Raw genomic sequence first — 14143 nt, 5'->3', positions numbered from 1 at the left:
GTTATTAAAAAATATGATCATACATAGGGTAATTTTAATATATATAAATGAATTACTTACAGTGTATAGATTAGACCCTACATTTTCCTCTAAGCTTGCAAGTATAAATCTCTTATCAAGGTCCATCTTCATGAGGAAGGAGTTAGGATCCCGGTTACCGTGACTGAGTACAAGCACAATCCAAATGAAGAAGGCATAGGCCCCTATATCATAGATGACATCCCACATCTTTATTTCTTTTTGTCTTTCGATCTTTGCAGATTTTATGAATTTATCATCTGCAGGTTTGAACACCTTTTTCTTTTCTCTTGTGCCTGATTGAAAAAAAAGATTTTGTGTACTTAATTTACTATCAAAAACTTGTTATCCATAAAATAATTTGATAATGGAGACTGCAAGTTAAAGATAAATCAACCACTTTTAATAAAAAAAGAATCCATATGCATCAGTCTTACACAATTTTTTTTCATTTTAAAAACTAGATTAATTCTTTGATATTAACCTATCAATTTATGACTGCCTTTCCTGTAGTAAGCTGCTCCTTTTACAACTTACTCCAAGAGATAATGAAGAACCACCTATCACCATGACAAAAAAGTGAGAATCAACTGTGACAAGGAAATCAGGTAGCGGCTTAAGACCATGCCTCAGCAAGTTGACATAGTAACCGTAGGTAGTGATTATTATTATTATTACTAGCCAAGCTACAACCCTAGTTGGAAAAGCAAGATGCTATAAGCCCAAGGGCTTCAATGGGGAAAAATAGCCCAGTGAGGGAAGGAAATAAATGAATGAGAACAAATCAACAATAAATCATTCTAAAAACAGTAACAACGTCAAAACAGATGTGTCATATATAAACTATTGACAACGTCAAAACAGATATGTCTTATATAAACTATAAAAATAGTCATGTCAGCCTGGTCAAAATAAAAACATCTGCTGCAACTTTGAACTTTTGAAGTTCTACTGATTCAACTACCCGATAAGGAAGATCATTCCACAACTTGGTCACAGCTGGAATAAAACTCGGGTTGAAAAGAAACTATAGTATAACACATCTTGGACGACCCTTCCCTGCAGTATATCCTCCAGTGAAGTCGTTCAGAGGTTAACCTGCAACAACCATTGATAGGGCAGTCTGGTAATGCACAATAGGAGAAATAGGCAACTGTTCAACCAGACTCCAACCGTTATTCTTGTTTGAGCTCACAAGATTGACCAGTCTTGCCTCTCCACCCCCTGAATGGGAAAGGACATAAAACAAAGTTAATGAATTCCTGAATTGGGTGGTAGTGAATAGTCCTGGTGTACTACACGCATATCGCACACGCTTGTACACTAACAGTATTTCTGTTTTATTGTACAGTATATTGTCGTTATCGCTCTCCCCTCTCACTGATAACTTGTTAATGTCTCTATATGCTTGTCTCATTGTGTTTGAATTTTTGTGCCATTCTTGACTGGGACGGGTTGTATATACAGTACTGTATATTGATGCTCCATCCAAATAAAGTTAGTTACATTCACTCTGCTTATCAGTCAATACCTAACTGGTGCCCCTGAACACTGGTAACTCCACTCCAGATTTTTCTTATCAATAAATTCAATAGGCTTTCCCTATCTGTTCCACAAACCTTATTCTGCTGGAATTTCCAGCATGGTAGGCAGCCCCCACTAGAGTGTTGGTGACGCAAAGATGACCTGGATCAGCATTTGCACCTTATGTGACCTAAACAATTTCACCATGATGGATATGGCAACAGGCATATGCTTATCATTTACCATATACCCATGATTATCTTAAGAGACTATCTATAAAGAGGTCTCCAATTAGTTCATCTTTGAATTCATTATGAAGTAGATTCATGAATACTACCTAGCTGCATCCATTTTTTAGCCCTTTACGATACCACCATTCCTACTTCCTTTCTTCCGTCTTGTTTTCCAACTTCTTTTCTTTCAACTTCATTGTTTTCCCCAGTTGTACATGGGCACTGAATGGCATCCTAGTTCCCAGTGCTTCACCACATAGCCCAAATTCTTAAATCCAATGCAAATTTAACCTGCATTTCATTCAAAGAAGAGGCTATTTTCATTATAATAAGCTAAGGTTTTATGATTGCCTCCCTTGCTCGAACTCATTGGAGGAAAATTCTGAATCAAGTACAGTATATGGAACACATCTGGTATATTATTATTCTAATTTGGTTTATGAATTTGGCACTATTTACAACCTATAATTCTGCCACCTCCATATTGTGCTACAAGAAAATTCTCACCCGGTCCAAGTTGGTGCATCCACTCTTCATCCTCTCCCAATACAGGTTCTCTTTCATCAAAGTCTGCATCATCTTCATCTTCTACTGGCTTTTTGAAAACGGCACTGAAGATTACGGCCATAAGGATTACCTTGATGATAGTAATGCGTAAAGTTAATAAAATATATCAGTAAAGTTTACACAATGAAAAGGGAAAGCATCACACAGTAAATTGAATGGGGTATGAATTTTCACATTCATATGTACAAAATGCAATTTCCAATAGAAAATTCACTTTTTATATTGTGTAATAATTTAAGGAGTCCAAAGCTTACAAATATGTTTATTTAGCACTAGTAATTTATGGACATGAATGAAAGAATTATCAAGTTATTCATTATCCAAAACCCTTCAAAAGGGAGAGAATACAATGCCTAGTACATACTAAGACACTCTACAATAATTAAAGAACAATAGGATTAGGATCAAATACTGATAAATCAAAAGATGTGAAGTTACATGTTGAGTAAAGGAGAAGATTACAGTACTAAATAATTATGTACTATTGAATGTACTATACATTGAACAAGGAAGGAATATCTCCATTGACAAAAGTTTAAAATCTAAAAACAATTAGCCATAAAGTAAAGTAAATAACCAATAGGAAAGTAACATGTAGTTGTGTATAGAGTAAGTTCATTGGTTACGTTGGTAGTCAAGCGTGATAATGAATATGAAAATAGGTATAATTAGATATACAGAGAATAAACTGACAAATATAGCTCAAGTCAACACATTCACAAAAAAGGCATCATCCTATTTGAGTGATAATAATACTAGGGAGTTGGAGACAAAATTAATATACACAATTGATATTCTGAAAAGAGTAAATAACTATTTAGTCTTAATAGGAAGGAGACTGTAGTAGATTACTGGGATGATGTTTGTTCAAGTGTTAGCATTGAAAATCAATTGACAAGGTTTCTCTGTTAGTGTATATACTGGCACTGGGTCTTTCTTAAAGATGATAAGTGACAATTAAAACAATACAGTATGAATGCAGGACAGACTGTTGCAGTTGTCTCCCTTTGAAGCTCTTACTTTCTTCAAGGCAACATACTGATCGGGGAAATACAAACACATAAAACAGTCATGGTGTTTTCACCAAAAGTGCAACACTACAGAGTACCTAAGAGAAAGCATATTATAGTAACTATCATTATTTTAGTTCCATACCTTAATTGGCTGTGTAAACAGGACAGAGGAAAAGAATGACACTAAAAGTGCTCCAAGCCATTTCTTTGTCAGTTCTTCTCCAAATGTAACTCCATATGCAAAAGTAAAGAATGCACCAGCTCCTATAGATAATATAGCTACAATCCATGCAATGTAGAGGGTCCACCTAGAGGTGAGAATTTATATTAAGGAATTAACTTTCCATATACCAAGTTTAATCTAAGTTCCTAAATGGCTAGTCAAAAAATCTATGGTGGAGAAATAATTGGTAGGTCTAAATGAATAAAGCATTTTATTGATTTGCATAATAAAATTTATGGTTATCTTATACAGTACATGTTAAATATAATAGAAAGATTATGCTAAAAACCTTGTCTTATATTTATTTGCTATCAAAATGTTTGTTTATCAACCTTACCGTACAATTGTTTAACAACATGGTTTCATTCAAAAAGAGTAAATATAAGGCCAATAAAATGCTCAGAATACTGGGGTTTCAGTGAGCTTTATAACCAAACAAATTTTATGACCAATACAATACAATTGATAGAAGCGAGTTTTCCACCAGGTGAACGAGTTGGTTTCCTTTTTTCACTCGCCAGGAAAACACTTTAACTAACTTTCAAAAACTGAGCCATGTTGTCACCTGTATTATCATTGGAAAAATAAAAATAACTTGAAATACAATAACTTACCATGGGAAGGACTTTTGTTTCTTTCTCTTGACTGCTGGCTCTGCGAGCTGTTCTGGTTGTCCAATCTTGGGCACTTCAGCGTCTTCAGCTACTCGTGAAACATCAAGGGTTGCTGTTTGTTTCAGTAGATTTTTGCGCTCGGCTTCTTTGCGTTTTGCCTCCTCTGAAACATTTAAATAAAAGAGGAAGTTGATGTTTTAAGCAGCTGTTATGTTTCAGTTTTCTAAAATATAATTTCCTATCAGAGCTGGATGATAAAATAAGACACAATATTGAAACCAAATTAATATCACACCCCTATTAACAGTATATTACAGTTGAATCGTCTTCAATCAACATCTTCACCTCCAACTATGTAATCCCCAGAGGTTTTATTAGAATTCTCCTACTCCTGTCTTTCCTACAACTTTTCTTCCACATACTGTATCTTGAATTATCTCCAGTCATCAGTTTCATCATTCTCACCCTAGTAATTCTGGGTCTCCCAACTACTAATATCCAGAGACCATAGTAAAAATATACCAAATCTCAACGACAATAACAATAATCAATTACAATAACAAAGTAAGTAATGACTGCATAACAATTTACAAATATGACAATAAGAGATTACGGGTACTAAGCTTGAGCAAATTTATAATAAAATACAGTACCTTATCAAAACTGAATCCAACCCCATGTACCAGTAATTCTAAGTACAGTGGAACCTCTACACACGAACGTATCTACATCCGAATTTTCCAACATCCGAAGTAAAATTCGAGCAAATTTTTGACTCTACACCCGAATTTTATTTCGACACACGAAGTAGCAATTTTCGTCGTACCGGTTGTATCCGAATTTTTCGACACGCGAAGTACAATTCGAACACGTTCCTACTCTACACCCGAATTTTTTTTTCGACACCCGAAGTAAACAATACTCGTATGCGTAGTCGGTGCTCATAGCTCCTGATGTGTTTTTTATTTCCGCCAATAGAAGGCAGCACTTCAACCTCGGAGGGACCCTCAATTAGCGTGGCTTGGGTCAGTCCTCTGTTCTCGTTGGCTTTATGTGGTTGTGCCCTGTGCGTTCTGCTATTAATTGTGTTTTAATCGTGATTTTTTACATTCATCCTTTTACGGTATTTTACGAAAATCATGGGTCCTAAAAGGCTTAGTTTCGCAAGTGGTAGTGGTAGTGGTGAGAAAAGGAATAAGGGAATGCTTTCTTTAGAAGTAAAGCAAGGAATTATTGAAAAGCATGAGCGTGGCGTCCGTATGAGTGAACTTGCAATAAGTTCCGCGCAAATAAAAGAGGTGTTAGGAAAATATCAAGACGTGGTCGACTTCATCGACAAATACCATCCAAAGAAATTGCAGGTTTGTCGTGTAGCTGCGCAGTTTGATGATGTTTCCCTAACTTATTTTCGAAACATTCTGAAAAGCTGTACCAAGCAACTTTCTATCGATAGCTTCTTTAAAAAAACTACGAAGCGAACTCGTGATGAAGAGGAAGGAAGTGGTTCAAAGAAAACAGCAAAGAGTGAAGAGAAAAAAATTCAATCAATTTTAAGTGTAGAGAGTGAAAGTGATTAAAATTAATCATCAAAAAGAAAAAAAGAAAATGTAAAAAAAAAATATAAATTATAAAAAAAAAAAAGTTAAGTTATGTTAAAGTTCACTTAGTGTAAGTTAGAATAAGTTACGGTAGTGTACGTTTATCGTAGTTAACCTCTATACCTCCTCGCCGCCCGTCCGTCTCCTCTCTGCGTAGCAAGACTAACAACACCTGCGCTGGAGTTTCTAAGGTAAAGTGACACTAAAAACCCGTTTCTTATTTATCATTTTTTGCTAATTCTTCTTATTTACATGTCTATTCTTCTTATTTACATGTCTATTATCTAATTTAGTGTTCATTATTCTCATGGGAAAATTATGTGTAGTAGTTTATTAAGAAGTTATCATAGGTTTTTGGGCTCAACCACGGATTAATCCTATTTCAATGTATTCTTATGGGAAAATTCGTTTCGACAACCGAACATTTTCTACATCCGAAGTTGGTTCTGGAACGGATTAAATTCGTATGTAGAGGTTCCACTGTATCACATTATATTATGAAGAATAAAAATGATTATACAATAATGTAGTGAATATAGTATATAGTTGATGATATGATTAAACAATGTGATAATCTAATACTCTTTACTTTGTTTCTCCATAGCTTTTTGAATTCTGGACACTCGTTTGAACTTTGGCGATGCTTTCCTGAAGAGCTGGATGATTATTAGAGTAGGTGGAAAAGTGATGAGGTTTGATATCATGCCCACTCCAATCTGCAGAGGAGAAGATAAGGTACGCAAATTAGATATCAATTTAAGATGCCATGTCAATGTAATCAAAGAGAGTGAATGTGAGAGGATGCCTTTTGAGGTTTTGTAGGCAATATGTTCATAATTAAGACCATATAAATGTGTAGATATTAAAACTGAAAGAAAGTAAATAGGCAAACTTGAAAGAAAGGAATACGTGTCTCTAATATGGAATCGATTAAGAAAGTTGATTACAAACAAAGCTAATGATCTAATTAGGTTATGTATATCATGCTGTATTAGGTCATTATCAATACTTGTTCTTATCATTATTATTACCAACCAAATTTTAACTATATTTGCATAAGCCAGCTAAAATCTTAGGATCCCATGGAAAGGAAATATGTATAGAAATCAATACAGAAGTGAAGAATAACCTATAAACTTGAAAAACAAAGATAAAAGAAATTTTATGAAGGAAATACCTAATTTGGGAAGTGCTGCGTGGTCTCCGGGACCTTACTCCTCCCTAGCCTCACACAGGGAAGTGAAACAATTGGTTCTCAATTGGGAATGCGAGATGGCTATGGGCACAAGCTGATGGGCAGGTAGCATTGGCTCTGACTGGAGTACTGGTTCTTGGAGACCACACAGCATATTAACCCCAAAAACAAATACGACATACCCAATGAACTACTTAAGTTAGAACTACTCAACAATGAATAATGCACCCCTAATTTTATTTTTTTTCTCATGTAATTCTGCAGTAAAATTTGTGGCCACAATAGGAAGTGCACCTCCGCACTCAGTGCCAAACCTGGATTGGGAGCCATCAGTGAAAATAAAATCAGAATGATAATACTGCTACATGTACCATTAATATGTTCAAGTGCTCTTCATCAACTTTAATAATTTTTCAGTAATATAGGTCCAGTACTAATAGAGGCTGTGACGAGAGCCCTCAGAGACCTTCACCAACTATCTTAGTATTTTTTTCAAGGAAGAAGTCAACTGAAATTTTCAAGCACTTGTGTTACTTACTGCTGCTGGACTGACAGAGAAAGGTCCAAGAGCAAGACCACCAGATCCTGGTTCCTCAGGTATAACCCCAAAGAACATGGCATTAGTAACCATACTTAAATACAAGAGAGCCATACATGCAGTTATCCTCTGAACTCTGGTAAATCTGGAAAAAAAAGTATAACGCCATTTAATACGTATGCACTACATTCTTTAAAAAAATATAGCTTAAATGAATACATATGCTGATATTAATGAAATTTTATAATATAATACATTTATGAGACGTAATAAAAACTTTTGAAGTAAATGGGGTATTACCTGGATCGAGCTGGACGAGCAAAGACCGAAAACCAAAGGTGTCCATCATAAAGGTTCTTATGGGAAGTCGTTTGAAAAAGATGTTTGAATTCCTTCTTTTGGACGTCTCCAGCTACAGGTAGGAGACGATCAATCTGGAAATATAATGACATTATCAAGAATATTCATTGGTAATGCATCTTTAGGTCTTATCTAGTGAATGCCTCAAAATATAGATGCATTCATGAATTATTTCGTTCTAGAATTCATTCATAACTGAATTATCAGTCAAAAATTCATTCACAAATGCATTATCTAGGCCAAGAATCTATTTACAACTGAATTACTTAGAAATTCATTCACAACTGAATTATTTCAGTTAACAATTCATTCACATATGAATGTTCTAAGTCAAGAATTCATTCACATATGAATGATCTAAGTCAAGAATTAATTCAAAACTGAATTACCTAAGTCAAAATTCATTCACACCTCAATTATCTACGTCAACAATCCATTCGCAACTGAATTACCTGCATCAAGAAATCATTCAGAACTTTTAAATGCTACACAAGAAAAACAAGCAATATTTGGTGAAGCAATGAGAGTTAATACTGTGCATTAACTTTAATGTAATATACATAAAGACTTGCTAGAGTTTTTTCTAAAACTCTGTTTCATATTTACCTTTGAGTCATCATGCTCAACTGCAAACCACCTGTTACAGATAAATTCATACTTCTGTCCAGTCTGCACATCTCTGATTATGATGTATCTCAGGTACCATGAAGCCATTTTACCCTTGAAATAACAAGAAAGATGTTTAATGACCATATTTTTGTAGTAATAAACATTAAGCTTTCAATTTCTTTAACACTAGATGCATTTTCTATAAAAGGGATTTTGACGTAGGAAAAATCTATTTCTGGGCGAGGGACCTGTGCCGCCCAGTGAATAAGCTCCTATTAGCACTTATTCTTAGGTAATTTACTGCTAAATATACCAGAGAAAAAATGTAAAGGAGTGCTAGGTTAACTAGCTCGCTCACCTATTGGTGTCGGTATAAAATTGGGCGTATAATCCAGAGGTCCCGCACTATTTAGATTCATCCACGACAAAGACCCCAATAGAGGAGAGCCGTTCAACCTCACTCGGCACCAGCAACTCTGCATTCGCTCAGAACCCAACTCCTTAGCACCCAAAGTTTGGGGACTCCAAGGGAGAGGAGCTGGGAGGGTTCGCTGGGAGGGTTCACTGGGCGGCACAGGTCCCTCGCCCAGAAATAGATTTTTCCTACGTCAAAATCCCTTTTCTGGGCTTGAACCTGTGCCGGCCAGTGAATATATACAAGAGAAATGTCACCAAACTTGCAAAATAAAGGAAAAACATAAACATAAGGGAAATACAAGTTGCTTTAATCAGAGATGAGTGCCAAAAACAGCTATAAGGGTATCTTAAAAAGAACATAAATCCACTTGGTAGAACAATTGACCAAAAAAGGTAAGGTATAATAATGCTGTGAGTGATGATATATACAGATACTCAGGAGTCAAAAATTTACAAATATAATAATAGTAATCAGGTGCGAAACCAACGAATACAAATAGGGTATAAATGAGGCAGGTAAGGGGGAGAGATAAAATAACAAGGAATTAACATATGAGTTACCTGGGGGTAACTACGCTCCCTGCAGCTACTGTAGGAAATTTAAGGGCTTCCAAATGTTTAAGGTAGTGTTTCTTGAACACTGAGGGTGATTTCCACCCTGTATACCTGGAAAGATCCGTAAAATTCATGTGGTGAAAAAAGTTCACCGAAGTAGCAACCGCTCTGATATCATGTGCAAGAGGAAAAGAGTCAGGGCTAGCTTGTTTAATAAAATACAAGATTTGTTGCCTGATCCCTTTAATGGTAATGGTACCGCCTTGTTCTCTAACGAATAGAGGCCCCGAGGAGTTAGAGGAGGTCCGGGATAAATAAGACCTAAGAGTAGTAACAGGGCACAGAGACGGATCTTGCGTGAGGGGAACAATTTTCCAGGAGGACCATCTGTTCTGAGGGTCTTCGTTCTTAGCTAAAAAGAATTTGTTAGGTGAAAGAAGGACCTCTCCCGAAGGAAGGAACTCAATATGACCCGGGTCTCTTGACAAAGCTGCCAGTTCAGAAATTCTTGCCCCGGAAGCCAAGCTCACCAGGAAAAGTGTTTTCCTGAGAAGGGGAATGTAATCACAAGAACTGTTAATGGTATCAGAAGCCAATTTGAGTACATCATTAAGGAACCAGGTGACCGGGGTAGGACGAGTAACCGGTTTCAGTCTGGCACAGGCTTTCGGAATTGAAGCTAACAAAGAGTCGGTTAAGTCTATGTTAAAACCCACTAGGAAGATCTTTTTCAAAGCAGATTTAATAGTGGTGATAGTATTGGCTGCCAGGCCTGATTCTAATAAAGTTCTAAAGAAAGTGACTGTAAGGTTCAAGTTCATACAGTGTACGTCTGAGTCTATCAAAAATTTAGCCAACTTTTTAACCGCAGAATCATATTGGCGGATGGTGGAATCCCGTTTATCTGATTCTAGGAACAGGGTGTTTTGAGGATCGATATTGGCACCATGCATAGCCGCAAACTTCATGAAGTCCATAAAGTTAGGGCGCTCTGAATGTTTGAGAAAGCGTACACAACGCGTGTTTGTACTATCTGAGACAGAACCGGATTGGGTATCGGGTGAGGATGTAGTCTCAACTCTCGCAGGAGAGGGTACCAATTGCTCTTGGGCCAGTTGGGTGCGACCAAGGCTACTCGTCCCTTGAAGGATCTCAGTTTGTCTAGGACTTTCAGTAAAAGATTCACCGGGGGAAAGAGATAAATCCTTTCCCAGATGTCCCAATTCTGTGACATGGCGTCTGTGGCGTAGGCCTAAGGGTCTAGATTGGGAGCCACATATACTCTCAATTTGTGGTTGGACTCCGTGGCGAAGAGGTCCACTTGGAGACCCGGAACCCGAGAGAGAATCCACCGGAATGACTTTAGGTCGAGTGACCATTCCGATTCTAGAGGGGAGGTCCGGGACAAGGCGTCTGCCACTACATTCCGGACTCCCGCCAGGTGGACAGCTGAAAGATGCCAATGGTTCGAGGCTGCTAGGGAGAATATGGCTACTAGAACATGGTTCAGAGGCCCTGATTTTGATCCGCCTCTGTTGAGGCAGCGGACCACCACTTCGCTGTCGAGAACCAGACGAAGGTGTTGTCTCTTGGGTGGAGCGAGACGTTTCAGGGTTAGAAGAACTGCCATGGCCTCCAGCACATTGATGTGAAATTGGCGGAATAAGGGAGACCAAAGACCTTGAACTTTCCTGAGCTGAGAATAGCCTCCCCAACCTGATAGGGATGCGTCCGTGTGAATGATTAACTTCGGAGGCGGAAATCGAAGGGGAACTGACTTTGACAGATTGATGGCCCTTGTCCAAGGTAGAAGTCTTTCCCGGAGAATGGGAGGAAGGCGGACTTTCCTGTCCCGGAGCTTCCGGTTCGCCCTCGAACGCCAGACACGATTGATATCTTTCAATTTTGCCTTCAGAAGTAGATCCGTCACTGAGGCAAATTGAAGGGACCCTAGGATCCTCTCTTGGAGTCGTCTGGAACTTACTTTGTCTTTGAGAAAGCGTTTGGTGTTCCTTGCAATCTCTAACCTCTTGGGTTTGGGAAGACACAGAGTATGAGATATAAGATCCCATTGCAGGCCGAGCCATTGGAACTTTGATTTCGGAAGAAGACGGGACTTCTTGAAGTTGATCTGGAAGCCTAGAGATTGAAGGTATTGGATGACTCTGTGAGTGGCTTTTAGGCAATTTTGGGAGGTGTCTGACCAAATGAGCCAGTCGTCCAGATAGGCTACTACTTGAATCCCTTGATTTCTGAGTTCCTGAACAGCGACTTCTGCCAACTTTGTGAAGATCCTTGGGGCGATGTTGAGCCCGAAAGGCATCACCTTGAAGGAGTAACTTTTGTCCCCTAGGCGGAAGCCTAGATACGGACGGAAGTGTCTCGCTATCGGGACGTGATAATAGGCGTCTGTAAGATCGATAGAGGTGGTGACGGCCCCACGGGGAAGTAAGGTCCGCACCTGCGAGACGGTAAGCATTCGAAACTTGTCGCATTGAATGGACAAGTTGAGAAGGGATAGGTCTAGAATCACTCTTCTCTTGTCCGAATCCTTCTTCGGGACACTGAACAGCTGACCCTGAAACTTCAGGTGTTTCGTTTCTTGTATGGCGTTCTTTTGTAACAGGTCCTGGACAAATTTGACTAGGTCCGGAGTGGAATGTTGATGAAATCTGTTTGGAGGTGGGGGTCCTTGAATCCAACTCCACCCCAGTCCCTTGGAGATGATACTGAAAGCCCAGGGACTGAACCTCCATTTGTTGCGGAAGGCATAAAGCCTCCCCGCTACCCGCTGCACCTCAGTATTGGCTTGAGGAGTTGCCTCCACGTCCGCCTTGGAAGTTCTTTCCCTTGCGAAAGAATCTGCCTCTACCTCTGTTCTGGTTTGAACCACGGTGGTAGCCTCTACCTCTTTTATAACTCTGGGAAGAGCCTTGAGCCTCATAAGACTGGTTAAAGGCTGGAGAGGTGGTGGAGGCACCGGGAAGCTGGCTCTTAGGGAGCAGAACGGTGACATAGTCGTCCGATGAAGGAGCCTGAGAGGTGGAAGGCTGTGCAGGAGCAGCAGGAGATGGAGGAAGAGGCTGACGGAAAACAGACGAACTACTCTGCTGTTGCCGGAACTGGGTGGAGGTATACGGGCGGAGCTTCTTCCTACCCCGGGCTTGGTAATTTGCGGGGTCATATTTCCGCTTAGGAGTCAAACCCCAACGGGCTTTAAGGCTCTGATTGACTCTAGTAGCCTCTGCCAAGACTTCCTCCACCAGATCCTCAGGGAAGAGATTTGAACCCCAGCAAGAGGACCGGATAAGTTTATTAGGCTCGTGCCTAATAGTCGCCTCAGCCAGGACGTGTTTGCAGCACCTACGTTTGGCAATAGCAAAGTCATATAGATCGAAATATAACGACTGCAAAGTAGCCTTATTGAGAGACTTAAAGATACTCTCAGTATCATAAGTTAAGGCTATCGACTCCGTAGATGTGGCCAAGTTCAAAGTTCGACCAACACGTAGGCGGGAATCATACTCCTGTTTAATAAGAGATTCCGGGAGACGGGGAAGCCGTTCACTAAACATAACTGAAGCACAGTCCGCTGTTAGCTTGCCAGAAGTAAAAGTGGTATGGACATTGTCCCAACACTCAATACCTGAAGGAAGAAGGAGGGAGATCGGATCCACCTCTCGGATGGGAGGCAAGGGCTTCTCCTCCAGAGCATATTGGAAAGCAAGCTCTGCAACCTTATTGACGCATGGAGTCACGGTGTTCTTGTCCATTAAGAACATTGTGAAAGAACTCTTTATAAGGCGTCAACATGGTATTGGTGCAACCAATATCATTCAGAAACCTAGCCCAAACAGATTGGGCTTGTTCTTTCGGGAAAATGACAGTCTCTTTGGGGACCTTATCCAGCCGAACCAGAGCATCCTCGGTAAGCCTGGCATAACCATGAAATGGAAATGCGAGACCAGGAGGAAAGAATTCAAAATCCTCTAGAGGACGAGTACCAAGACCTTCCAATGTTAACATCCCATCTGAGAATGGGGAATGAAGAGCCATGCGCCAAGGGTTATTCTTGGTAAACGGCGGAAGCTTAGAGGCATCCGGGATGAGAGAGCTTTGAACTCGCTCCGGAGCTCCTTGTTCTAATGCTCCAAGTCTCTGACCAATGTTAGAGAACATCGTGTCCATCTTGGCCTGCATTTCCGACACAATCTTAGATTGCATCTCCGACACGATGCGAAGCATGGCTGATTCGGAAAGGCCCGGGCTAGGAGCAGAAGTGGCGGGTTGTACTCCCGGGTCGTGAGACTTAGAGGAGGAGCCGGAAGCCTTAGATGACGGGTTTGTATTAGACTTGGAACTATGGGAAGCCTTGTGGGGCTTACGAGCTTTTGGCAAAGTTCTCGATGTAGACTTATCTTTGGGGGGAACCGGGTGTGATCGATGAGACGAATCACGGTCCCCAGAAAAACCATGGAAAGAAGAGAGATCAGATGAAGAAGAAAGAGCGGGGCTGAGGATAGGAATCTCAGCGCCGGTAACACCTGCCTCACTTACCACCCTACCTGCATCCGGATCGTCCAACAACATGGGTTCAACGTCTAAGTTCATGAAAGCCACATTGTCTTCCAGATCTCCGGGGGCATCCAACGGATCTTGTTCCTGGTCGATGAATCCCG

The 14143-nt window shown here is 39.7% G+C and overlaps 1 protein-coding gene across 1 annotated transcript in view; it reads right to left on the bottom strand.

Annotated features, from left to right (window-relative positions):
- Window positions 1-14143, bottom strand: part of LOC137629431 (polycystin-1-like protein 2) — a 137846-nt gene that overhangs the window by 63055 nt on the left and 60648 nt on the right. The window contains exons 23-30 of the mRNA XM_068360679.1: window positions 8490-8603; window positions 7824-7957; window positions 7524-7668; window positions 6380-6506; window positions 4193-4355; window positions 3498-3663; window positions 2283-2412; window positions 61-314 (exon numbers count right to left, since the gene is read on the bottom strand). Of these exons, the coding sequence (XP_068216780.1) occupies window positions 61-314; window positions 2283-2412; window positions 3498-3663; window positions 4193-4355; window positions 6380-6506; window positions 7524-7668; window positions 7824-7957; window positions 8490-8603 (1233 nt within the window). The remainder of the gene's footprint in view (window positions 1-60; window positions 315-2282; window positions 2413-3497; window positions 3664-4192; window positions 4356-6379; window positions 6507-7523; window positions 7669-7823; window positions 7958-8489; window positions 8604-14143) is intronic.

This window comes from Palaemon carinicauda, chromosome 2 (assembly GCF_036898095.1).
Source record: "Palaemon carinicauda isolate YSFRI2023 chromosome 2, ASM3689809v2, whole genome shotgun sequence".
Lineage (NCBI taxonomy): Eukaryota > Metazoa > Arthropoda > Malacostraca > Decapoda > Palaemonidae > Palaemon > Palaemon carinicauda.
This window is presented reverse-complemented; position numbering and strand designations above follow the sequence as displayed.